Source organism: Sminthopsis crassicaudata, chromosome 3 (genome assembly GCF_048593235.1).
Source record: "Sminthopsis crassicaudata isolate SCR6 chromosome 3, ASM4859323v1, whole genome shotgun sequence".
In the NCBI taxonomy this organism is placed as follows: Eukaryota; Metazoa; Chordata; class Mammalia; order Dasyuromorphia; family Dasyuridae; genus Sminthopsis; species Sminthopsis crassicaudata.
The window spans coordinates 644,323,025-644,348,192 of NC_133619.1; the positions used below are offsets into that span (position 1 = coordinate 644,323,025).

Sequence of the window (25,168 nt, forward strand, 5' to 3'; positions counted from 1 at the left end):
TTTTGTACAAACAAAATGAATGCAAACAAGATTAGAAGGGAATTAATAAATTGGGAAAATAGTTTTACAGTTAAAGGTTCTGATAAAGGTCTCATTTCCAAAATATATAGAGAACTGACTCTAATTTATAAGAAGTCAAACCATTCTCCAACTGATAAATGGTCAAAGGATATGAACAGACAATTTTCAGATGATGAAACTATTTCCACTCCTATGAAAGAGTGTTCCAAATCACTATTGATCAGAGAAATGCAAATTAAGACAACTCTGAGATACCACTACACACCTGTCAGATTGGCTAAGATGACAGGAACAAATAATGATGAATGTTGGAGAGGATGTGGGAAAACTGGGATACTGATGCATTGTTGATGGAGTTGTGAAAGAATCCAACCATTCTGGAGAGCAATTTAGAACTATGCCCAAAAAGTTATCAAACTGTGTATATTTTGTTTCTCAATGATTTGATCTCTTTATCCACTCTGCATGACTTCTCCAGGCTCTCTTTCCAAGCTTCCCTTTTCTTTTTCCATTTCTCTTCTAGCTCTCTTGTGAGAGCCTTTTTGATTTCCTCTATGAGGTTCTTTTGTATCGAGGAGCAGATCATATCCCCCATAGGGGATTCCTCTGGGGACAATCTGTTTTAGTCTCCTCAGTATTTGAAGTCTGCTCTCTCCCCATACAGAAGCTGTCAATGGTTAGAGCCCTTTTGAATTTTTTGTTTATTTTGTCAAGAGCAGAATGGAAGAAAACAAATTGACAAGAGAAACAATTGGTCTGTTTTGGGGGGTATGGGGCTGGAAGGTGTTAATGGGCTTCATCTACAGACTGGGAGTAGGGCAGCAGAGAGCCATTAACAGAACAGCAATGGCTGTGCTTCGTCTGTGCTCTGAGGCTCTGAGAACGTGCTGAGTCACTCCAGGTGGGGGTTGGGGGTGGCCGGGTTCACTAGCTTTCTGGGGTTTTAATCCTCACCTCCGGTGTTTACACCCTCTCCGCTGCTCCTGGCTTGCTGCCAAGATGGAGTATCCACACTGGGGTAAAAGTCTTTTTGCAGAAACAGCAGAGATTGTCCCCCTCCCCCTCTGGTCTGAGCTGTGTGAGCTGTCTGTCTCTCTCTGGCTGCCTGCCCTCAATCTGCGCCCAGTCTGTTCAACCCTCCCCCGAGCAAACACAGACCTTCTCTGGCGAATTTCAAGGGTGTAGTCTCTTGGTGATTATTTGTGGGTTTCTTTTCTGGTCAAGCATTAACTCTGAGGCTTGTCATGAAGTAAGTTCTGAGAGAAAATGCGGAGCTCAAGTAGCTGTCTGCCTCCATGCCGCCATCTTGGCCGGAAGTCTCATTTTTTTTTTTTAAACTAGAAAAAGAACTAATTAAAAATCTTCAATTCCATAACAAATGTTCAAAATAGCATCTAAGGATAAATTAGTAAAATTGAAAGTTAAGAAAAAAACTGTTGAACAAATAAAACAGCTAGCTTCATGGAAAAAACACAATGAAATCTTTGGGTAATTTGAATTTTTTTAAGTAATAGAAAACCATAATGATAGTATCAAAAATGAAGATGAACTTACTACCAATGAAGAAACAAAACAGTTATTGTTACACCCCTATGGAGTACTCTAACCTGGTAGCTCCCCTTAGAACTACTCTTAATGCCCATCCGTTGACTGCATGGCTAGGCCACACTTACCCGTCTTCAGGCAACAACCTGGATCCCACAGAGACAGACCACCAGGAGGTAGGGGTGAAGCAAAAGAGAACTTTATTCCTAGATAGTATATAATTATACCCCCCTGAGAATCTGGGGGAAGGGGGAGGTCCTCTAGGAACCTGGCATAATGGGATTGGCCTGAGAAGAAGGAGGGAGGTGTGCCAGGCTTTGAGAGCACTAAGGAGGGAGGCTTGGTACCTGGAATCAGATACTGCCTCCTGGGGCTATGCTCCACCTCCACGTGGGACTCGCCTGAGCCTTAGAACCTCTTATCCCTCAGGTCCTCCTACATGCCTTGAACTGCATTCCTTGCTTCTAGAGGCCTTTAACCCTTACATCTCCCCCTATTTTATTAAGAAGACAAAATGTTCTCATGTTGACAAATGAGAAGCTCTTCCATAAGCACCTCTAAAGAATTTACACAATGGGTCAATCTCAATCAGGAGAAAAACAAAGACATCTGTATTTCAAAGTAGTTTTTTTAAGAGGTAATTAAGGGCTCCTGATAATTAATAAACAAAGGGATTTGTCAAGTGCATAGAGAATAACCTGGTTCCCACTAAATGAACTTACTTTTTCTTTTTCATTTTGCCAAAACATTTTGGGGTTAAATTACATATCTAGAGTCACAGAGCTAGAAATTATTGAGTGTCTAAGATCATATTTGAATTCAGGTCCCCCTGACTTCAGGGCTGGTGCTCCATCCAGCTTGCTTCTTAGCTGGCCCCTTAAGGAACTCTTGATCTGGATAAATGAGATATCATAGAAATCAAATTCCTGAAAGACTTAGGGAAGAAGATCCTGAAGATTTCCCTGTAACTTTTTTCTTTTCTTTTCTTTTCTTTTTTGCTGAGGCATTTGGGGTTAAGTGACTTACCCAGGGTCAGCTAGGAAGTGTTAAGTGTCTGAGACCAGATTTGAACTCAGTTCCTCCTGACTTCAGGGATGGTACTCAATCCACTACACCATCTAGCTGCCCCTCCTGTAACTTTTTTCAATTTGAAATGTGCTTGATATTTGTTTACAATCTCTTATAAATGTGCCTTTAGCAAGCAAGCTGTGCAAAGATGCCATAACTAAAATGCAGGATGAGGAGAATGAAAGTGAGAGTGATAAGAAGGAAGGGAAAGTAGAGATAGAGGAAGTTAAAGAGAGTTTATGAAACATGAGGGCTAAAAGAAAATAATTCCAAAAACTACCCCAGTGCTCCCCTTCCTCCTTCCTATCATTTTTATATGGAGATAGAAAAAAATTAATCAGAATGAATTTCCCAAGAGGAAATCAAAGGAATCACCATTAACTGCTGTACAACTGACCTTTAAAATAGCAAAAGAGACAGGGCAGATATTGCTTTTGATATGCAAGTCTTGTGCCAAGTGTTGGAAGTTCCTGATCCATCGAATTCAGGCAGTGTGCATGTGTTGAGAGCATCAATCAGTCTTTGGAATTCAAAATAACTCCAATAATTAAAGGCAGGACATCCCAATATGGGGCCAATAATCCCTATGTAACCCCTGATTGAAACAATAGCCAATTCTGTTTTAGCCCTCTTGATTGGCAGGAAATATATATCCAACATAGCTAGTTGCTGTTTACTGTCAATGTCTAGCTACAATGCAATGATGGAATATACATTATGTAACTCAGAGAGACCTGGTGTTATTGTAAAGCCAGCTTAAAGAATGCATAAACCCTAGCTCTCAGATCCATAAACGAACTTTGACTTTCACTAATGGAAGTTTCTGCCTGTTCCACATTTCATTTTCTCCTCAAACAAGGCCCTGGGGCTAGTCTCAAGGCAGAAACTAGGCCCTGACCAACATTTCACATGCTATATCAAGAGAAGGTTGAAATGGATTCATTATTTAGATGTAAAGGGTGATACTAGGAGCAAATTATGAGAACAAGGAAGGGTTTACCTGTCAGATCTTTGGAGAAGGGAAGAATTTGTGACCCGACAAGAAATAGAAAACATTATATAAAATATAATATGGATCATTTTGATTAAATTAAATTAAAAAGCTTTTCTTTGTACAAACAAAACCAATGCAGCCCAGATTAGAAGGCAAGCAGAAAGCTTGGAAACAATTTTTACACTGGTTCTGATAAAGGCCTCATTTCTCAAACATGGAAAACTGAGTCACATTTTTGAGAATACAAGTCATGCCCCAATCAAGAAACGGTCAAAAGAATATGAACAATTTTTTTTTTAATTTACTGTTCTTTTTTTTTTAAGATTTATATATATACTTGGATTCATACATGCACATATTTTGCTCCCCCTCACATATACATACACATGTTTCCTATGCCTCCTGTGACTCTTTGCTTTATTTCTGTTCCTTAACTTGCCTTGCTTTTACTTAAATTCCTTTCACCTAAGGTCCCTTCCTTGTCTTCTTCTGTCACTCTTTGCTTCCCCATTTGTCCATCCTTTCCCTTTATTCCCTTATAGATTTTGGAGGGTACATTTATATAGGTACTTGTTGCCTATTTAACCCATTTCCAATGTGAGTAGGTTTTTAGAACTACAAGCTCTCTTGCCTTCTCTAATGCGTCTGTGCCTCATTTGTATGACATCATTACTATTTTTATTTTAATTCTGCCCTAACCTTTATTTTGAGCTACCCTATTGTTGATGTCAATCTTAAATGATATGATATATATTTCCATGTAAAAAAACGTAAATAGTTTCTCCATGTTGATTTCTGTGAAACTGATCTTTGATATTGGGTCCTAAATGTTAAATTTTCCATTAAGTTCAAGTCTGATTGAGAAAAAGTCCTGAAAATCTGCAAGTTTTTTGAATGTCCACTTTTTTCTCATTCAATATTATAGATAATTTTGCTGAATATGATATTTTTGCCTGGAAGCCTAGTTCTTTTGATTGTTGGTATATATGATTCTAAGACCACAGATCTTTTATAATTCTTTTTATAAAAGACCTTCAGTCTTTGATTGTGTCTGCTGCTAAGTCCTATACAATTCTAACTGTACCTCCAGCATATTTAATTTTTGTTTCTTGTCTCTTGCAAAATTTTCCGTTTAATCCGAGGATTTTGAAATTTGATAATAATTTTCCCATATGTAATCCACAAAGGATCTTGATGATGTGGTGGCAAGTGAATTTTTTTTTTCTATTTTTATTTTCCTTTCATGTTTTATCACTTTTGGATAATTTCTTGCATTATGCTGTCAAAGAGGTTTTTGTTTTGTTTTGTTTTTTTACAAATTTCAGGCAGTCCAATTAGAGTTTTATTTTCTTTTCTTGATCTATTTTCCAAACCTGTCATTTTTCTTGTATTTCACATTCTGTTCTATTTTTTCATTCTTTATAATCTGTTTTGTTATTTCTTGGTCTCTCATAGCTTCCCTGGCATCACCTTGCCCAATTCTAATTTTCAAAGAATTATTTTTATCTTTGAGACTCTATCTCCTTTTCTAATTTTTGGTTTTTCCTGGATGGTTTTTATTTTATTTATTTATTTATTGGAAGTTTTCCTCAGTGTCTCTCATTTGATTTTAAAATTCTTTTTTTGAGTTCTATAAAATCTTCCTGGATGGAGAGCCATTTCACATTACTCTTTGGAGCAGAAGAAGCTCTTTTTTATTTCTATATGTTCCTCTTAAGATAAAACCACATCTTCCCTTTTCTCATTGTAATTTCTATGATGTTTTTTTTTTTTTCTTTTGCACATTTTTTGAAAAATAAGAGGTAGTGTAAGCACTTTTAATCATGGGGGTAGGGGGCAGGGATGGTACCTATAATTTCACTTGAGCTCTCCCCTCTGATATGGAACCCCAAACCAAGAACTCCACCCTGCACCAAGTGCCTACAGCCAGAAGTATCCCTGCCCCCTGCCTCTGCTCTCCCAATGTGATGGTTTCTTCTCACCCAGGGTCATGTCTGCAGCATATCTAGGGTTGATAATCCTGATCAACCTAGGTTAACTTAATCCTCCTGAATTGATACCTGATTCCATGAACAGAGAAGGAAATGAAAGTTTCTGTGGTTCCTGCTGAGGGTCTGTTCCAATCCCCTAGCCCCAGGGCTCCCCTACTTGGTGTTTCTGTGGAGTAAACTAGGAGGAGCCTGTGCTGCAAACTGGTTAATCCACAGCCCATGTTTTCCTTCAGATTTTCTTGGATTGTACCTGGAGGACCCCAGGTCTGCCTCAAGTCTTATTTTCACCAGTCTTAGTTCACTCTGAGGTGCAAATTTGTGGGGGGTTTTTGGTGGGGGGGAGGGAGAGATGTGGAGAGCTTGAAATTTACCAACCTCTATATTCTCTATATATTTTGGACATGAGACTTTATCAGAACCTTTGACTGTAAAAATATTTTTCCCAGTTTATTGCTTCTCTTCTAATTTTGCTTGCATAATCAGATTTTTCTATTTTGTGTTCCATAATGATCTTAGTTCTTCTTTGGTCGTGAATTCCTTCCTCTTCCACAGGCCTGAGAGGTAAACTATCCTATGTTCTTCTAACTTATTTATAATCTCATTCTTTATGCCTAGGTCATGAACTCATTTTGATCTTATCTTGATGTCCAGTGTTATGTGGGTCAATGCCAAATATCTGCCATACTAATTTCCAGTTTTCCCAGCAGTTTTTGTCAAACAATGAGTTTTCATACTAAAAGCTGGGGTCTTTGGGTTTATCAAACACCAGATAATTAAAGTGTGATCAGTGTGACCAGCATGTCATGAAGCAACATATCTGCTCTGAAAGCTTCAAACAAATCTAATCTTTTATGATACACAAGGCAAAGTTGAAACATGGCAATCCCATTTTTCCAAAGGGCATCAGAAATACAGAAATGTCCCTGTTATGATCAGACTGGCTCAATTTTAAGTGAAATGATAGAATATCTACAGAGATGTAAATTCATCAGATTAGTAGAAGACAAAATAGAATGTCTAAAGCAAGGTATTTAAAAAAGGGAAAAAAAGAAATCGAACAAGACATAAATGAGTTCCTAAGAAAAATGCACCAGGACCAGATGGATTTACAAGTGTATTCTATGAAAGATTTAAAGATTAACTATATAATATTAAATGAATTCTTTGTAATAACTTGCAAAAAATCAGTTCCCACAGTCCTCTGGGTGCAGATGGCTCTCTTTCATCACAAGATCATTGAAATCAGCATGAATCATCTCAAGTAATTAATATATCTTTGGAATTCTCATATCTTGTCTAGATGAGATTTTATTTCAACCTCTCTGGAAATAAGCAGCAAGATCTTTCCTTTTCCTCCCCTCTCTTTTTTGTGACCATATCTACTCACCCAGCATCACCCTAGAATACACGGTGCTTGCCAGATTCTTAAAGCTTTACAGAGTTTTCTTTATAAGATATAACCCGTGTCAGTTCTGATAAAGGAAGAACTTTCACATCTTCTGTCTTTCTCCTCCACAGGTACATAAAGGTCACAGATCAAATACTTATTTGCTCCTAGGATCCATAAGGAGACACATTCCATAAAAAGACATTTCTCTGCTTTCTTCCATCTGACCATAGAAAATAATTTTCTAAATATTCCATTGTTCTCTTACTATGGCCTCAAGTCTCTTGACTGTGCCCTCATAAGGATAGGACCTTTGGGTTATTTACTTTCTGTTCTTCAGCTTACTCATCTCTGATGATGAGAGTTGGACTAGATGAGCCCAGAAGTCGCTTTCAGCTCTACATCAAAATTAAACATATAAGTTTTTAACATTGCAGGTCATGTATCCATTTTGCCTTTACTTTGGTAGATGCTGTGAAATATCACATTAACATAATAACCTTGGGAAGGGGATAAATTGAGAAGCCCCTCTCTTAAGAAGGAGGCATCCACCTATACCTAATTGTGACTTGAGACTTTGCAATAGCAAGGGGAGTTATAGCTGTTCTATGGCTGTGAGAACTCAGGATGGTGGCTCAGCACCCCTTTGTTCTTCTCTAGAACAGTAACTATACATTCAGAGCTTGCTGCTGTGACCAAGTTGTTTGTGCAAGACTAAGCAAGGGCAGAAGGGGAAGAGTTTTTCTGCAACTTTAGCACTAAACTATGGCACTTTTCTTGGAGGGAAGGGAAGGTGTCAGCTTTCTGAAAAGGCCTCACATTCCCTCAAACCCACCTGACAAAATTGAACAAAACAATTCAAAATGGAGACCTAAACCACATGTGCAGACATTTTAAAAGAAAATTAGCCACTACACACCTGTCAGATTGACTAAGATGACAGGAACAAATAATGATGAATTTTGGAGGGGATGTGGGAAAACTGGGACACTGATACACTGTTGGTGGAGTTGTGAAATAATCCAGCCATTCTGGAGAGCAATTTGGAACTATGCCCAAAAAGTTATCAAACTGTGCATACCCTTTGACCCAGCATTGCTGTTATTGGGATTATATCCCAAAGAAATACTAAAGAGCGGAAAGGGACCTGTATGTGCTAAAATGTTTGTGGCAGCTCTTTTTGTTGTAGCTAGAAACTGGAAGTTGAATGGATGTCCATCAATTGGAGAATGGTTGGGTAAATTGTGGTATATGAAGGTTATGGAATATTATTGCTCTGTAAGAAATGACCAGCAGGAGGAATACAGAGAGGCTTGGAGAGACTTACATCAACTGTTGCTGAGTGAAATGAGCAGAACCAGAAGATCACTATACACTTCAACAACAATATGTATGAGGATGTATTCTAATGGAAGTGGAAATATTCAACATAAAGAAAAACCAACTCACTTCCAGTTGATCAATGATGGACAGAAATAACTACACCCAGAGAAGGAACACTGGGAAGTGAATGTAAATTGTTAGCACTACTGTCTATCTACCCAGGTTACTTATACCTTCGGAAGCTAATAATTAATGTGCAACAAGAAAATGGTATTTACACACATATATTGTATCTAGGTTATATTGTAACACATGAAAAATGTATGGGATTACCTGTCATTGGGGGGGAGTGGAGGGGATAATTTGGAAAAATGAATAAAAAAAAAAAAGAAAAGAAAAAAGAAAATTAGAACATGGAACATAGAAGTGATCACAAAGATAGAAAGCCAAAGCATTTAGGAATAAAGAGGAAAATTAAGTAATAAAAACAATTAAAAATCAGATTTTAAACTCTCTTAATAATTATTGATTGAGAAAAGAGATTAAAACAATTGGTTTCCCTCATTATAAAGACTCTTCTTTGGACACCAATCTTGGGATTTCACAGAAAAATTCAAATCTATTTTCCAACCTTTTTTACACAGTATAAAATTGCAATGTCTAATGAGATCTATAGTAGAAGAGGCCTTCCCTCATTCATTATATTCACATGTTTCATCTGCAGCAAGATTTCTTCACAAAGGATGAGATCCAGGTATTTGCCTTTCTGCAAATACATTTTGTATAATGTTTTTTTTTCCAATGTGAATATTGTGATTTATATTGACCTTTATCTTCAAGGTAAGAGCAAGTCTTTCTTTAGCACATTTGTAAGTTTTCTCTCTACTCCATATCCTCAGATGTAAACTCAGAGAGGAACCTGGGCTAAAGACATGGAAAGGTCTTTAGGAGATTAGTTCCCAAGCAGAAAATCCCTGCTGACTAACAAGCTCAGTCCTCCATATTTATGCCTTTACCCATGGTTTCAATATTCTAGGGAATTTGCTAGAGGCAATTCAGGGATGAAGTGAGCCTGAATGATTTTCCATGTGGATTATATGAATGATATTTTATATCTAGTATGGAATCTTCCAAGTCTAGTCAGGGACTAATATTTATTAAAAACTTTACCATGACCCAGACACTCAAGTTCTTTCTAATGTGTTCTCTCTCTTGTTAAGTAAAATTTAAGCTTTGCCTGAAGGTTTCCACTTTCATGAGGTTTCATCTAATGTGGATTTTCTCATGTTAGCCAAGACTGCTCCTTACCATCATAAGACTTCTCTCCAGTGTAAATTCTATGATGTTCATGAAGACTAACTCCATATGAAAGCTTTTCCACATTGATTACATTCCTAAGCCTTCTCTCCAGTGTGGACTCTTTGATGGGAAATAAGATTGCTGCGCAGGGTAAAAGCCTTTCCACATTTGGTACATTCATAAGGCTTTTCTCCAGTGTGGATTCTTTGATGGGAAGTAAGATTGCCTCGCATGGTGAAAGTCTTTCTACAGTGATTACATTGATAAGGCTTCTCTCCAGTGTGAATTCTCTTATGAGAAGAAAGACTGCTGCTTTGAGTGAAAGCCTTTCCACATTGATTGCATTCATAAGGCTTCTCCCCAGTGTGGATTCTATGATGGTTTTCAAGAATGTACCTTTGTGTGAAAGCCTTTCCACATCTGGTACATTCATAAGGCTTCTCTCCAGTGTGGATTCTCTGATGGGAAGTAAGACTGCTGCGAAGGGTGAAAGACTTTCCACATTCATTACATTTATAAGGCTTTTCTCCAGTGTGGACTCTCTGATGGTTAATAAGAATATTGCGCAGGGTGAAAGCCTTTCCACATTCATTACACTCATAAGGCTTCTCTCCAGTGTGGACTCTTTGATGGGAAATAAGATTGCTGAGCAGGGTGAAAGCCTTTCCACATTCATTACATTCATAAGGCTTCTCTCCAGTGTGGATTCTATGATGGTTAATAAGACTATTGCGCTGGGTGAAAGCCTTTCCACATTGATTGCATTCATAAGGTTTCTCCCCAGTGTGGATTCTATGATGGTTTTCAAGACTCTTTTTGAATTTGAAAGTCTTTCCACATTGCTTACATTCATAAGCCTCCTCTGCAGTGTGGACTCTCTGATGGATAGCAAGATAGCTGCTCTGGGTGAAAGCCTTTCCACATTGGTTACATTCATAAGGCTTCTCTCCAGTGTGGATTCTCTTATGATTACGAAGATTACCCTTCTGTGTGAAAGCCTTTCCACATTGCTTACATTCATAAGGCTTTTCTCCAGTGTGGATTCTCTGATGGGAAGTAAGATGGCTGAGCAGGGTGAAAGCCTTTCCACAATGATTACATTCATAGGGCTTCTCTCCAGTGTGGATTCTTTGATGGGAAGTAAGACTGGTGCGCTGAGTGAAAACCTTTCCACATTGATTACATTCATAAGGCTTCTCTCCAGTGTGGATTCTATGATGGTTTTCAAGACTCTTTTTGAATTTGAAAGTCTTTCCACATTGATTACATTCATAAGCCTCCTCCCCAGTGTGGATTCTCTGATGAATAGCAACATAGCTGCTCTGGGTGAAAGCCTTTCCACATTGCTTACATTCATAAGGCTTCTCCCCAGTGTGGATTCTCTTATGGTTACGGAGATTACCCTTTTGTGTGAAAGCCTTTCCACATTCATTACATTCATAAGGCTTTTCTCCTGTGTGGACTCTTTGATGGGAAGTAAGATGGCTGCGCAGGGTGAAAGCCTTTCCACATTCATTACACTCATAAGGCTTTTCTCCAGTGTGGATTCTTCTCTCATGTCCACAAAGATTACTCTTCTGTGTGAAAGCCTTTCCACAAAACTTACATTCATAAGGCTTCTCCCCAGTGTGGATTCTCTTATGGTTACAAAGATTACCCTTCTGTGTGAAAGCCTTTCCACATTCATTACATTCATAAGGCTTTTCTCCAGAGTGGACTCTTTGATGGTAAGTAAGATGGCTGAGCAGGGTGAAAGCCTTTCCACATTCAGCACATTCATAAGGCTTTTCTCTAGTGTGGATTCTTCTCTCATGTCCACAAAGATTACTCTTTTGTGTGAAAGCCTTTCCACATTGCTTACATTTGTAAGGCTTTTCTCCAGTGTGGATTCTCTGATGGGAAGTAAGACTACTGTGCTTTCTGAAAGCCTTTCCACATTGATTACATTTGTAAGATTGTTTTTCTGTGTGAATTCTCTCATATTCTGCAGGATCAGATCGCTCTCTCAAAGTCTTTCCATGTTTCTTACATTTATGAGGTTTCTCTCCAGCATGGATTCTCTGGTGCTTGGCAAGGGAAGAGAGTGCAGTAAAAGCTTTATCACATTCATGACACTCAGGTGTTTTCTCTTCAGGATGTATATCCTTATCTTTAGCAACACTGGAACTCTTTCTTAAAGCTTTCTTGTGTGTATTCCATTCACAATGTTCCTCTCCAGTGTGGTTTCTTTTGTGCTTGACAAGAACAGGCCTATATTCACGATATTGACAAAGGTCTTTCCATGAGATCATTTTCAGATTCGCACTCATCACCTTCATATCAAAACACGTCTCTGAATCTAAAAGAAACAAATACAGATATGTGTATAAATAATCCTCTAATGCTGGCTGATAAGAAAATCATAGACATTTGATTTCTTCAGGAAGAATGTTTTCAAACCAAAATGGACAGAATCAATCCTTTTTAAATGGTTTTAATTCACACCAATAAAGGGATTCCATTCGCACAAATCCCTGGAGATTAGAACTGGAAACTGGGGCTTCTCTATCCATCATACTATACAGATGTATTCCATTTTACTTTCAATCCTTTCTTTCAAATTCAAACTCAGGCACAGACTAGCTCTGCACTTTTGCGAATGTGCTTCTTTGCCTCACTTTTCCTATAGCATGAAGGTAATAATTGTACCCATGTCCCATGTTGTGGTGAACATCAAATGAGATAATACCTATAAAATTATTGGCACACAGTAGGCACCATATGCTTGTTAACTGCTATCGTTGTCACTATGATTTTGATTCTTCTCATCTCACTGCTTCCTTCCTTCATAAACTTCCTTTCCCCTCTGTCTTTATATGCATATGTCTCTTTAACATGATGTATTTTCATAAAATATACTTTACTGTGTCTGGATTAGCTTAGAATAAATTTCATAAACTGTTGCTTATTCTCAAACCATCTCCAAGTTTCTTTGCTGGATTTAAAACTTCTGGACTACTTCTCTTTGTATACCTGGCGCTCAATGCAATGCATAGAACAGACCAGATGCTTAATCTATGTTTACTGATTGGCTGACATTACCCATCTCAGTGCTTGCATGCTGGTCCCTCTGAGGGGCCAAATCTCTGTTTCTATTTCTGTCTCTTTCCTGCTCCCTCTCACCTAGGAAGATAACAAGGGCCTGGGGCTCCTGGTGCTGTTATGGAATAACCAGGAGTCTTTCCCTCCCATATCCCTGACCTAAGGGACACTGTCACATATGTAAATTAGACCAATGATTCCCCCAGGAATGGTCCAATGTATGGTCAACAGGAACCAGGATAAGGCAGAAAGTGGATAAAGTAGGTCTGAATTCTCCACTCCCATTCACAAAGTGATGAATGGAGACAGAAAAAATCAAGAAGGCAGAGTCAGATCTGCTCTTATCAGTCCCTTCTTCTAAGAGAGGACAATGACATGAGGGAGGTCACGCCATGACACCTGAGTGACTTGGAATTAAGTGAGGCAGTGTGCCCAAGGTCAGCAGAGACATTTGCATCCAGTGGGCGGTTATAGAGCAGGATTACTGCACATGGCTCTGGATGCAGGGGAAACCTGGAGCTTCTTAAGGTAAGGTCTCCAACAGATCTGTGACTGAGGCTGCTCCCATCCAGTGATAAAGGCTAGGGAGCAATGGAGGCAAAGAATCTCCTCTAGCACCTAGTCCAAAAACATCTCAATAAAAAAGAACAAGTGACTGAAAAAACCCTCAGGGTTTCTGGCCAAAGCAGAAATGTTTGCGATTTATACTCAGTCTGAGACAATAAAGAACCAAATAAAGACCAATAAGATTTAGCAAGGGATCGATACGTGATCAATGAGAATCAGACTCATTTTGGTTTAAGGTTTGTTCCTTAAGAAAGGAATTGGGACAGCTAGGTGGTGCAGTGGATAGAGCACCAGCCCTGAAATCAAGAGGATCTGAGATCAAATCTGGCTTCAATTATATAATAGTTCCTGGATGTGTGTCCCTGGACAAGTAACTTTACCCCAATTGCCTCAGTAAAAAAAGAAGAAAGAAATCAATCCAGGGATGGTTCAGTGATGAAGAAAGTGGGGGAAAAATACTTTTAAGAGCATCTGTAGGTAAGGGTATAGGATAGCCTATGTGAACAGAGAGAAGAAAGGAAAGAAGAAAAGAATGAAGGAAGGGAGTCTTCCAACTGATAGATTCCAGCCTGTGGCTGGCTTTCCTCATTGGTTTTTGCTTTTCCTACATAGATCTGTGCTTAACAGAAGCCTGTGTGGGGGGAGTTGCCAGAGGATGAAGGGGCAGGGGGTGGAGAATAAAGTAAAAAGTGCACAGCAGAGAACAAAACTATAAGGAAGCAAAAAGCCATGGATGGCTCTGAATACAATATCTTTCATTTATGGTTTATGGAAATTTTTTATTTCTGATTTTGAATCCTCATGTTCTGCTAAATGTAAAACATATTTTAAATTGTTCTTTTCTGTCTTTTTCAATTTTGTTTTTAGTTTTAAATAAATATCAAAAACATAAAAATAAATGCTTTTAGACTTTAGGAAGGTCATATTAGACAGCCTGGTACTTCTTTCTTTTTTTGTAGATAGTTGGACTTCCACTAGGATCTCCATTAGAAGGGAACTGAAAGGTCATGGAGTCCAACACCCTTGTTTTGTAGATGCAAAGATTGAGGTTCAGTGAGGTGCTTGGATTCTCTGCACCATAAGAGTCTGAAAGGGGATTCCAAGTCAGTTTTCCTGCCCCCAGACCCATCACATGAAGAAGCCTCCTGGGATAGCAGCCTGCACCCCAGCTTGCAACTCACTCACCAGGACAGGAGTTCCTCAGGCCTCCTTTCTCCACATGGGAGATGAAATCTTCTCTGGGAACTGGAAGTCCTGGGGAGGGGGAAGATACTGACTGTGAGTCTTGAAACTTGCGATTTGTTCCTCATTGAGATAGGGTGGGGATGCAAGGCCTACTGGATGGTTCCAAGGGCAACTCAAAGATGGTTTTCAGGGTGCTTATTCCCAGGGGAAGAGGGCAGAGAGAAAGGAGGCCATGCAAGCAATCTGGAGTCAGAAAATGCTGATTTTGCTGCCTCCTTCACAGCAGGACGGTCACATCCCACAGCCTCCATTTTCTGGACTTTAGAGGCAGCTGGGAGCACAGAGAAGGGAGCACCTGGCCTGCAGTTAGGAAGCCCTGAGTTCAAATTTGGATTTAGACACATCTTGGTTATGTGACTCTAGGCAAGTAATTTCATCTGTTTGGTGCAGCCTCCAGACCTGAAATTGGGGATAAAGATGGTGCCCCCAAAAAAAAGGATTTTGGTGGGAATAATGTGCATGAAGGAAGCTCTGAGCACAAGGCCTGGATCCCAGCAAATGTATAAAAAGACCTCTTCTCTTCCCTTTCTCTCCCTATATCTGTGCAGGACTTTGGGGGATGTAGGAAGGAAGAACAAGGGCCCACTTGCTGTGCTGGGGATTTATGGGTTACACCAGGGGCAGTGAAGTAAACATTTGTTTGTTTGTTTGTTCATTTACTTATTTATTTTACCAAAAAGAACATTACAGAGACAAAATGATTCCCCCCAAGCGGAAACAATTCCTTTTCCTATCCCATGTTCAGTGAAAAGGGACAGGACCAGTTTTCAGAAGGTTTGCAGATATAAGTGCTGGGTTCCCATCCTACAATGCAAAGACCACTTATAGAAGAACAGGCAGCAGGAAGACCTGTCTCTTGGGGACAGGAGGCAGCCCTTGGGCCTTTCTAAGAACTGATAAAAAAAACTGAAACCCTGCACCTTAGGGAGGGGATAGTGACATTCCTGTTGATGGCATTCCCAGAGTTCCAAGGGAAGTGCTCCTTACCCAGGGAGAGCAAGTTCTCGGCATTCTCCAGCATGACCTCCTTGTGCAGCTCTTTCTGATCCGGGTCCAACAGACCCCACTCCTCAGGGCTGAAGACCACAGCCACATCCTTGAAGGTCACCAACTCCTAAAACACCAACACACAGAGGTTATAAGAGTGGAAACACGTTCATAACTGACCTGGTGATCCAATGCTCCTCAATTTATAGAAGGGAGCTGAAGCATGGAGGAGGGATCTGCCCAAAGGTGACAATCCTTACAGGATCCAGAGCCAGAACAGAAACCAAAGTTCCCCAAAGACTAGTGGAATATACAGAAACACATTTTATTATTTTCAGGTGGAATAAAATTGAGATATGTCTTAATAAGAAATAATACTGCCTGTGCAATCAGGAAAGTTATGGCTTCTTTCAGAGAGAGATGAGGATTTGTGGACGTGAAATCAGACAGTGCTATGTTAAGAAAATGGCACCATTGTGTGAAGCTAGCAAGTATTATGTGTTTTGGGGCTAACACATTTCCATGATCACTGAGGGGGAAAAAAGATCTTTCTAAAGGCCAGAAATTAAGTCTCATCAAGATCCTGTCTCCCCCCCCACCAAAAGTATTATTTTTCCAAATGAATGTATAGATAGATTTCAACATTCATTTTTGTAAGATTTTGTGTTCCAAAGTTCAAAATCACACAATTCTATTTTTATTATTATTTCAAATTTTTTATTATAGCTTTTTACATACAAAACATATGAATGGGCAATTTTTCAACATTGAACCTTGGCAAAAGCTTCTGTTCCAAGTTTTCCCCTCCTTCCCCCCATCCCCTCCCCTAGGATGGCAGGTAGTCCAATACATATAAAATATGTATGTGTTAAATACAATACATGTATATTTGTCCAGTTATCTGGTTGCACAGGAAAGGTCAGAAAATCACAAACTTCTTAATGGATGTGGCCCAGTGGTCACCAAGTTACAAAAGGAAACTGAACCAGAGGGAAGGGATTTATGCAAAAGTCACATCCGTTATGAGAACTCTTGGAAGCCCAGCCATGTAAACAGCTGGTGTGGACAGTGCTGCCGACATGTTGTCTTCCTTGTTAGAATGGAAGCTTCTTGAGGGCAAGGACTGATTTTTCCTTCTTTGCATCTCCTGTATATATATATGCATATATATATATATATATATATATATATACACAGACAGCCTCTTCCCTTTCCAAATGCCTCCTGCTTTAACCCAAGCAATGGTAAAGGGAGAGAAAGGCTAAGTATGAGCTGAGTATGCTCAGTATGATTCTAGATGTACCTAATTACAGCTCTGGGGCATGGAGGGGCCTCAGGAGAAAAAGAAAATAAAATGGAATAAAAGAAAACATGCCAGGAAGCGAGGAAACGCTGGACAGCTCTTGAACAATGTATAGCATTTATTAGGTATGGTTGTTTTTTATTGAATCTACTGTTATAGTCTGCTGATTACATGAAAATTTTTTCTTCTCTTAAGAGGAAACTGAATAGAGCACTGCTCCTGACATCAGGAGAACCTGAGTTCAAATCTTCCCTCAGACACATAATACTTCCTAGGTGTGTAACCCTGGGCAAAGTCACTTAACCCCAATTGCCTCAGTAAAAAATAATAATAATAATAATAAAATTACAGTAATAACAATAAAAATGGCAAAGGGAATAGATTCAGAGAGATTTGGGAAGGTCTGTGTGGCCTGAGGAAGCTAGAGCTGAACAGCAGCAGGAGGACAATTTCTACTCTGCTCCCAGCCAGGGAAAGGACAAGAGCAGGGGAAGCTTCCAGGGTTCTGCTCCAGACAACAGGGTCAAGGCTTTGAGAAAAATCAGTGGTTACAGGAGGGAGCTTGGCCACAGAATGGCTAGAAGGTGTGTGTGTGTGTGTAGTGAGGAGAAGGTACTGGACCAAAGCAAAGACATAATACCTATAAGACAGAAATAAATGAGCAAAAGAGTCATCCTTGTCAGGGACCTATATTGAGGGGAAATTTAAACATGTGGGGGCAGCAACTGGGGGAAGGAGATTAGTGCTCCACATGCCAAAAGGACAGTAAATCAGTCCAAAACATAGCAGAGAGGAGGGCAGTGTTGTTATTACTGCATTCACTTTCCTGTCTGTTTTTGTAAAAGATTCACAGACAAGAGAGAGATGGCCAGCCTCACAGACCATCCTCCAGATCCATGGCCTCTTGGGCTGATGTTGTCACATCTGTGGGCAGAATACACTCACCTGGGTTGGGGTTCTGTGGTTCTCAGGGGCCATTCCCTCTGGCTCCGGCTTCCCTGCTTGGGCCAGGCCGTGGTCCTGTACAGTCTATTGGGGGGGGAGGAGGGATTATTATTATTATTATTGAACAGATGTGGTTCCCTTCTTTTCAAGGAAAGGAGATTAGCCTACAGGAAATTGTAAAGGGTGAGGTTCCAGGGGAGTTACTAAGGCCCTGGCCCTGCCTTTAGGGCTGACCTAAACCAACAGGGGGAGGGAGGCTGAAAGTGAAATGATGGAGTCAAGATGGAAGCAAAAAGGTAGGATATTGCCTGAACTCTCTCGAGTTTCCTATGAAATAACTTTCAATTAAGAGTGGAGTGACAGGACCTACAAAACAATGGGGAGAAACAATTTTCCAGCCTTAGACAATGTAAAAGGATTGCAGGAAAGATCTGTCTCACTTGGGTAAAAGGGGAACATAGCCTGGGACAGATCAACAACTGGAGGCACATTGGACCCTGCCACCATAGGTGAATAGCCAGTTCCAAAGCCTCTGGCACAACTAGCAAGGAGCCAGCCAATAACTCTCTGTCTGAAGCAAGAAGTCATTAACCAAGCTTCTGATCCCAGAACAAAATGCTTGGGACAGAGTCATCTGCTCAGGGGAAGAGCTCAATCTTAAAAGCCACAGTATAGCCTGGGAAATGAGAAACAAACACAACAAAATACAAAAGCTCTGTCAAAAGAAAATTATTGTCATTGAAGATCCAAAGAGAAACTGAGAAGAACATGAGATCAATATGCCTCCAATGTGCTGTCTCAAGCAGCAATATGAATTGGTCAGAAATCCAAAAAGTCCTCCTAAAGGAGATCCAAAAGGATTTGAAAAAATCAAATAAGCCAAATAGAATAAAAATTAGGAAAAGATATGAGAGTAGAACTAGAGAATCATGAAAAAAAAATGTCACCAGTTTGGTTTAAGGAAAGTACAAAAGTCCACTAAAGAAAACAACTCCTTTAAAAGAATTGCCCAAATGAAAAAGATACACTGAAGAAAATAATTCGTTAATAATTTGGAAGCTAATATAAATAAAATATAAATGGAAAGAATCCACTGATCACCCTCTGAAAGAGATCCCAAAATGAAAACTCCTAGGAACATTATAGCTAAATTGCAGAACTCTCAGGTCAAGAAAAAAAAAAAAAATTTGGAAGCAACCAGAACCAATTCAAATATTGTTCAGGCACATTCAGTATTGCAATATGATATTCTAGAAGGCAAAGAAGATGGATTATAACCAAAAAATAACTAACCAATAAAACTAAATATGGTTTTTTGTTGGGCCCTGAAACCTTTTACCCCACCTGTTTTTCCTTGTCCCTATAAATACACAATGCCTTGGGTAGAGTATAAGCCAGAATTGGGTTGAGGCACCCGGGCATGAGGCACTGACAGGTGTGCACTAGGTGTTCCAGCAAGAGAACTATGGCACAAACAGTCATGCATTGGATACAAGCCAAAGAGGAGGCAAGCACTGCCCTCCTATGGAAGGACTGTTGCTGAGGCAAGTGACCATGGGGGAACCGGAGAACGGTTGGGGGGAAGATATAAGGGACAAGGGAAGAGGGAGAGACATAATAGGAGACATCATGAGCTGTACCAAATAAAGTGTGCCTGCTGCAAACTTCCTCAGGTGTGGTGGCTGACTATATCCGGAGATGTCTGAAGATCTTTGTGGCCACTGGGTAAGGAAAAGTAGCGCCCGGTAAGGAGTAGCCTAACAAACTTTCACAAAGGAAAACATTCAATCAAAAAGGGAAATTTAATAAATTCTTGATGAAAAGGCCCGAGCACAACAGACATTTCAAAAGTTCAAGTAAAAGATTCAACAGTAGCTTAAAAAAGGATAGAGGAAAGAAAAATATATCACTAAGTTAACAAGGCTAAATAAACTGTTTATGTCCCTACATGAGATAATCCTTGTAACTCTAGTTAAGAACTGAATTTCTACAGCCTTGTTGTTTGCCCTTCCTTCTCTAAGAAGACCCTGACAATGGAAAGGGAAAGCCAAGACTGGAAAGGCAGTTAATTGAATTGGGACAGGGGAGGAGAGCATGGTGAGGTGCAAAGTCTCCAGCCTCACCTCCTCCTCCAGAGCCCCCTGGCTCCAGTGGCCAGATATAAATCAGGATGACTGGAGATGGCCCTGAAAGCAGGGGAGACTAGCCTAGACCTTAAGCTAAGCCCTCAGTCTGAAGGAGGCAGCTATACAGAGGGATTAAAGCCTGGAAAGGAGTGAAGACAAGAATGACCTCTTTTACCCAGTCAAAAACAAGTCTGGGAGGGAAAAGGCCCCAGGGCTATTGGCCACAGGGGCAGGCAGCAGTTTTCATAGATAGAAGGGAGAGGGAATGAGATAACTGGGGTGGGATGGTGTAAAATTGAAGATGGGCTCACCTTGTCTTACTCCTATTGTTCTGACTCCCTACCTCTCCCCCACCCTCCTACAGACTCAAGAGGCAGGAGGCGTTTGGGGCCCCAGATGGGATGAGGCAGTGTAGAACCTAATGTCCCCTGAGTCAGAATTCTCCCTGCTACTAATAACCATTCCTCTCAGACAAATGGTGAGGGAAGGCACAGGGAGCTGGGAAGCCTGGCTGAGTCCTGAAATCTTAGTAGAAGATAAGGGATGGCTCCTTTGACTCCTGAGTAGATTTTAGACTTAGGGAATGTGGAGACAGTGAGTCACACGCTGGGGAAGGAGCTCAATTTGTGCGGGTCCAGAGAAGTTGGCCCAGGAAACAGCTTCAGTTCCTGCAGACAAGAAGGGTCCCTGGGCCAGAAAGGCAGTGCCTGTGAAACTTCTTAAGAAATCATGTCTGAAGCCACACAACAGGAGCTGGGAGCAGAGTTAGGGCACCCGGGGCCACAAGGGGAGGCTGAAAGTGGGACTCCTGAGTTACTATGGGGAAAGCCTGCCTTTGGGCAAATACAGCCCAATGGGAAGCTTGAGGAAGAGGGTCAGTGGATATTTCTGAAGTGTTTGGAAACCTGGAAAAGTGGTAGGGGCCAAGAATTCATTAAGTAGCCAGACCTGGAAGGGAATTGTTCTGACAGATGGGGAGGACACTGGCCATCAGAGCAGATAAGAAGTATGAATGGCAAGGGCAGCCAGCAGAAGCCAGGACTTGTGAGGAGCCCTGGCTCACACCTACCTGGGTCCTACCCAAACAAAGAAGGTTTGCAGTGATTAGAAAATGGCAGATCCAAGAGAATGCCCAGAGATCTCAGTCCCAAGCCTTCTTGCTTCCCATTCATCTATTCCAGGAAAGTCCTCTGAGTCTGAAGAGCCCCAAGCAGCCAAGCCACAAGCAGGCTGCTGCAGTACTCCAAGGGTGAGATGACAAGGAGCTACAGCAAGAAGGAGGAAACACCAGTGGAGAGAAGATGGATTGCAGAGATGTGGCAGGATTCATGGAGCCTGAGAGACTGAGAGAGTAGTGCAGCCCTTAATAGGAAGAAGCAAAAGAGAAGGAAAACAAAATGAGTTTAGTCTTACATGGTAATCTTAAAACATCTCAAATTAGAGCACTAGTTGGATATGTCTAAAAGATACTTTGGAACAGAGGGGATTGAGGTTGCTTTACCTCATTTATTTATATAAAAAAGTATTTTATTTTCCAATGACATGTAAACACAATTTTTAACACTTTAAAATTTGTTTTCAGCAAAAAAAATAATAATAAACAATTTGCAAAGGTTATATAAGTGCAAATATGTAAAACATTTTGCTCAAGAATTTTCACGCTATGAAAACCAAGTAGGGCAAGAGTGAAGGATCCTAGTCAGGGCTGGCAGTGCTGGCCAGACATTATGCTGGGCTGAGGCTGTGGACAAGGAGGAATGAACTAGGAAAGTGCAGTATTTAACAGAGCAAAACCATTTCCAGGACAGCAGTTGAGGCACCCTTCTTGTGCCTTAGGTGACAATTGTTGCTGAGGTCGAGTCTCTTGACAGAATTCAGAACATAGCAGTAAGGAGGAGCTGAGGGTTAAGACAGCATTACCCAGCTCAGAAATCCAACTTGACTGTAATAATTATCAGTTATAAGCTGCTCAATATAAAACAAAACCAAATGAAAAATCAGGATGAGCAAGCAAAGGAAAAAGAATTTCACAACACCTACTTTAGTATAAAAGAAGAGCATGATTAATATGCAGAAAATAGTGAGGTTAAAAAATAAGCTATTCCTATCCCAAAGGATGACTTCAAAGGTACACGACAAGCCCAAAAGGAGTTCCTGCAAGAACATAAAAAAGGAATTCCACACCCCCACTAGCTACAAGACCTAAACCCCATACACTGCAGAAGGCTTAGAAGCAAAAGCAACAAACCCAAAGATCAGTAACAAAGACAATAAGAAAATTACTATCATTTCCATTATAATTTTAGTATGGACTCTAACCATAACCTATGGCATGAAAAACCATTGTTGTAATTCAACTACAAAAACTAGTGACCAATCTACATCAAACCCACCCACTAATAAAAATCATCAACCACTCATTCATTCACCTCCCTGAACCTTCTAACATTTCTGCCTGATGGAATTTTGATTCCTTACTTGGCATCTGTCTAATTATCCAAATCGGGACAGTGTTACTTCTCGATATACACTATACCTTTGATACCTTAACTGCCTTCTCCTCAGTCCCCATATCTGTGACGAAGTCAACTATGGTTGACTAATCTGCAACCTTCAAATTAAGAGAGCCTCAATATTTGTTATATGCCTATTTTTACAAATCAGCCGAGGATTATTGGATAATAACCAAATAAGAGATCAAGGAAATATTAGGAGGAGAAATGAAAGCAATCCAAGAAATTATGAAAAGAGCTAACAAAAAAGTTCTCGAAAAACAGGAATCGAGTGACATTATAAGAGACTAAAAACGAACTAAACTAGAAAACATAGAAGTGAATCTGAAACATCTCATTAGAAAAACTGGAGAACACATCAAGGAGAGACAACATCAGAATTGTTGGACAACCTAAAGGTTATTATTTAAAGAATCTGGATACAATATTTCAAGAAATTATAAAACAAAATTGCCCAGAAATTCTAGAACAAGAGGGTAAAAGGGGAAAGAAAAAAATCTACTTTTCACCAACTGAAGAGATCACAGGAGAAAACCTTACAAGAATAGCCTAGCAAAATTTCACAATTACCAGGTGAAGGAGAAAACACTGCCATCCAAGCAGAAAATAAGACAGACTTGGACACTGCAGAAATGGTCAGGATTTCACAAAACCTGCAGCTTCGACTCTAAAATATCATGGCTTTGGTTACATTAAATTTCAAAGGACAAGAGACCTGGACTTGCATCCTGAAGTTTACCCAGAAATCGGGAACAGAATCTTCCTGAAAAACTTTCATGTGTCTGTAACAAAAAGAGCAGAACTCAATGGAAAATTGAATATAAAAGATCCAGTAAAAGAAAAAAGAGAGAACGTTAAATTCCAAGGCCCGCATTAAGGCCAACTAGTATAGATGGGAAAACGTTATCTGTGTCACTGTTGGGAGCTTCAAAGATTGCAGCTGAACCGTGTCTGACAGGTAGGAAAAGGGAAATGGAAACAATTATAAACATTGGGCAAGAGGAAGAACTGGAACTGAGAAAGGTGGGGGAGGGCGGAAAGCTGGCAACATTGTAACCTTCATCTCGGAAAGGTAGAAAAAAAGTAATGTCCGCCTGGGGCAGGAGGTAAAAGCCTACAGAAGATACAATAACCAGAGGGGAGGGAAGGATGGCTCAGGATGGAGGCGTCAGGGGAAGCCTGGGAATTATGGAGGGGAGGCGAGGTTTCAGGGCTTTAAAAGAGGGGGCAGGGAAGCAGGAGGAAAGGGGAGCCCAGGTCAGATCCTGGAGAGAAATTCTGACCCAGCTCAGGTAAGATCAGGGACACTGGAGGGCAGAAGGCTTGGGGGGGGCACGGATCCCGGGAAAGCAGCGTGGCTGTGCCCGAGTCTTCCTAGGAGCTGGGGAGCGTGCCTGGGACCCTCTGGTAAAGTTTAGCCTTGGAGACCCTAAAGGGGGCCTGGACACGGGGAGACAGGGCCTGGGGTCTGATCGGCAGCAGCCCAAGAGCCTGGGGGATGGGGGGAGCCAGGCAGAGCCAGGCGGGATCCAAAATGGGGTCCTCAAGACAAGCAGCACTCTTGAATCTACCAGAGGACTAAGTGGGAAGGCAGAAGCACCACATTTCTAACGGGATCCAGGAACAAGGCGGGGCTCCCGGGGCCTTAATGTCAGTCGGTGATAAATCCGGGGACGGGAACCTCCAAAGTTTGGGAAACATTTGGGGTGTGAAAAACATTGATGGGGGAGGGGGGCTTCTGGTGCTGAAGGTCAGATCATCTCCCATTAGCAAAGGCAAACGCGACTAGCAAAAGCTCGGGTGGGCAGGGAGCTGGGGGGTAGAGATGCCGGGAGGTGGACGGACCTACCTGGGACCTGCCCCTGCACAGCTGCCTTGCAGGAGGCAGAGGGATCTCAAGTGCTAAAGTCCCAGTTTCCCGCCAGCTCTCGGAGGAGATTTCTCCGGGGCCCAAGAGTTCCCACCTTAGCCAGCCCTGAGACTTCCCAAAATGAGCCGTTTCCTTCTAGGACGCCCAAGAGCGGGATCGGAGACCCGGAGCTGCTTCCCGTCCCAAACCCCGCCCCCATCACGTGAAATGTCTTCTCCGCGGGAGAGGCCCCACGTCCGCCCTGGACTCCTCCCAGGCTTCCAAACCCCACCCCAAGGCTCCTATTCCACCTGAATCACCACCCACCAGGCTGTTCCGCTCGGAGATCGCCTCCTTTTCCCACTCTCATTCCCAGCTGTGGGGCTCCCTCCTTCCGCTCTGGCGCTGAAAACGTGGCGAGATAAATCCTGGGCCGCAGCCAATTTACCTTCAACCTTCGATCCAGATTGAATTGGATTTTCTCCTAACCTATATTAAAATGAGGGCTCACTTGTCTCCCATGGCAGTATTATAATAATAATTATAGTCCAGAATTGCACTGCTGTTTCACGGGCCATTTTTGTTCATGTTTTAAATGGAAAACCTTATTTTATAGTTCTAGTTTTTCTTATATTGGGATTTGGGGAAACCGTAGAACAAAAAATGCTGATCTCCAAATGATTGTGAGAGTGTGACGTGATTGCCTGTTTTGAAAACTAACCAGAATTTTGATTGCTGTCCGATACCCTCCTAGCAGTTACTATTACCAGTCTGTCCAAGTTCCTAGGCCCAACAGAGTACCTTTGACCACTGACAGTGACAACTCTACCAGGCCACCTCCTCTGAGGCCTTCAAAGGTCTCTGGCCACAATTTCTTGAATCCTAGTTTAATAACCGATAGTGGGCTCAAGAGCAGCCACGTGT

At 41.0% G+C, this 25,168-nt stretch overlaps 1 protein-coding gene across 2 annotated transcripts; it reads right to left on the minus strand.

The window, feature by feature from the left end:
• Positions 1–8,829: 8,829 nt before the first annotated feature.
• On the minus strand, positions 8,830–24,451 carry LOC141564942 (uncharacterized). 2 transcript variants are annotated; one of them, XM_074307806.1, is made up of 6 exons: positions 24,245–24,451; positions 20,952–21,244; positions 17,757–17,840; positions 15,509–15,635; positions 14,462–14,530; positions 8,830–11,966 (listed from the first exon to the last, which is right to left on the minus strand). In XM_074307806.1, exons 3-6 carry the CDS (start codon positions 17,787–17,789, stop codon positions 9,724–9,726), a joined length of 2,472 nt encoding a protein of 823 aa, XP_074163907.1. In that variant the 5' UTR covers positions 17,790–17,840; positions 20,952–21,244; positions 24,245–24,451; the 3' UTR covers positions 8,830–9,723. The 2 variants fall into 2 exon arrangements, with proteins under 2 accessions (XP_074163907.1, XP_074163906.1); XM_074307805.1 differs by lacking the exon at positions 20,952–21,244.
• Between the last annotated feature and the right edge of the window lie 717 nt (positions 24,452–25,168).

What these genes read in the sequence shown, in the direction of transcription:
- LOC141564942 (XM_074307805.1), bottom strand. Translation starts at nt 17,789, where the DNA reads ATGGCCCCTGAGAACCACAGAACCCCAACCCAG. An exon ending in CGAGAACTTGCTCTCCCTGG is followed by an intron (nt 14,531 to 15,508) that starts GTAAGGAGCACT and finishes CCCCCTCCCCAG; the next exon opens with GACTTCCAGTTCCCAGAGAA. An exon ending in CCTGAGGAACTCCTGTCCTG is followed by an intron (nt 11,967 to 14,461) that starts GTGAGTGAGTTG and finishes TGTTTCTTTTAG; the next exon opens with ATTCAGAGACGTGTTTTGAT.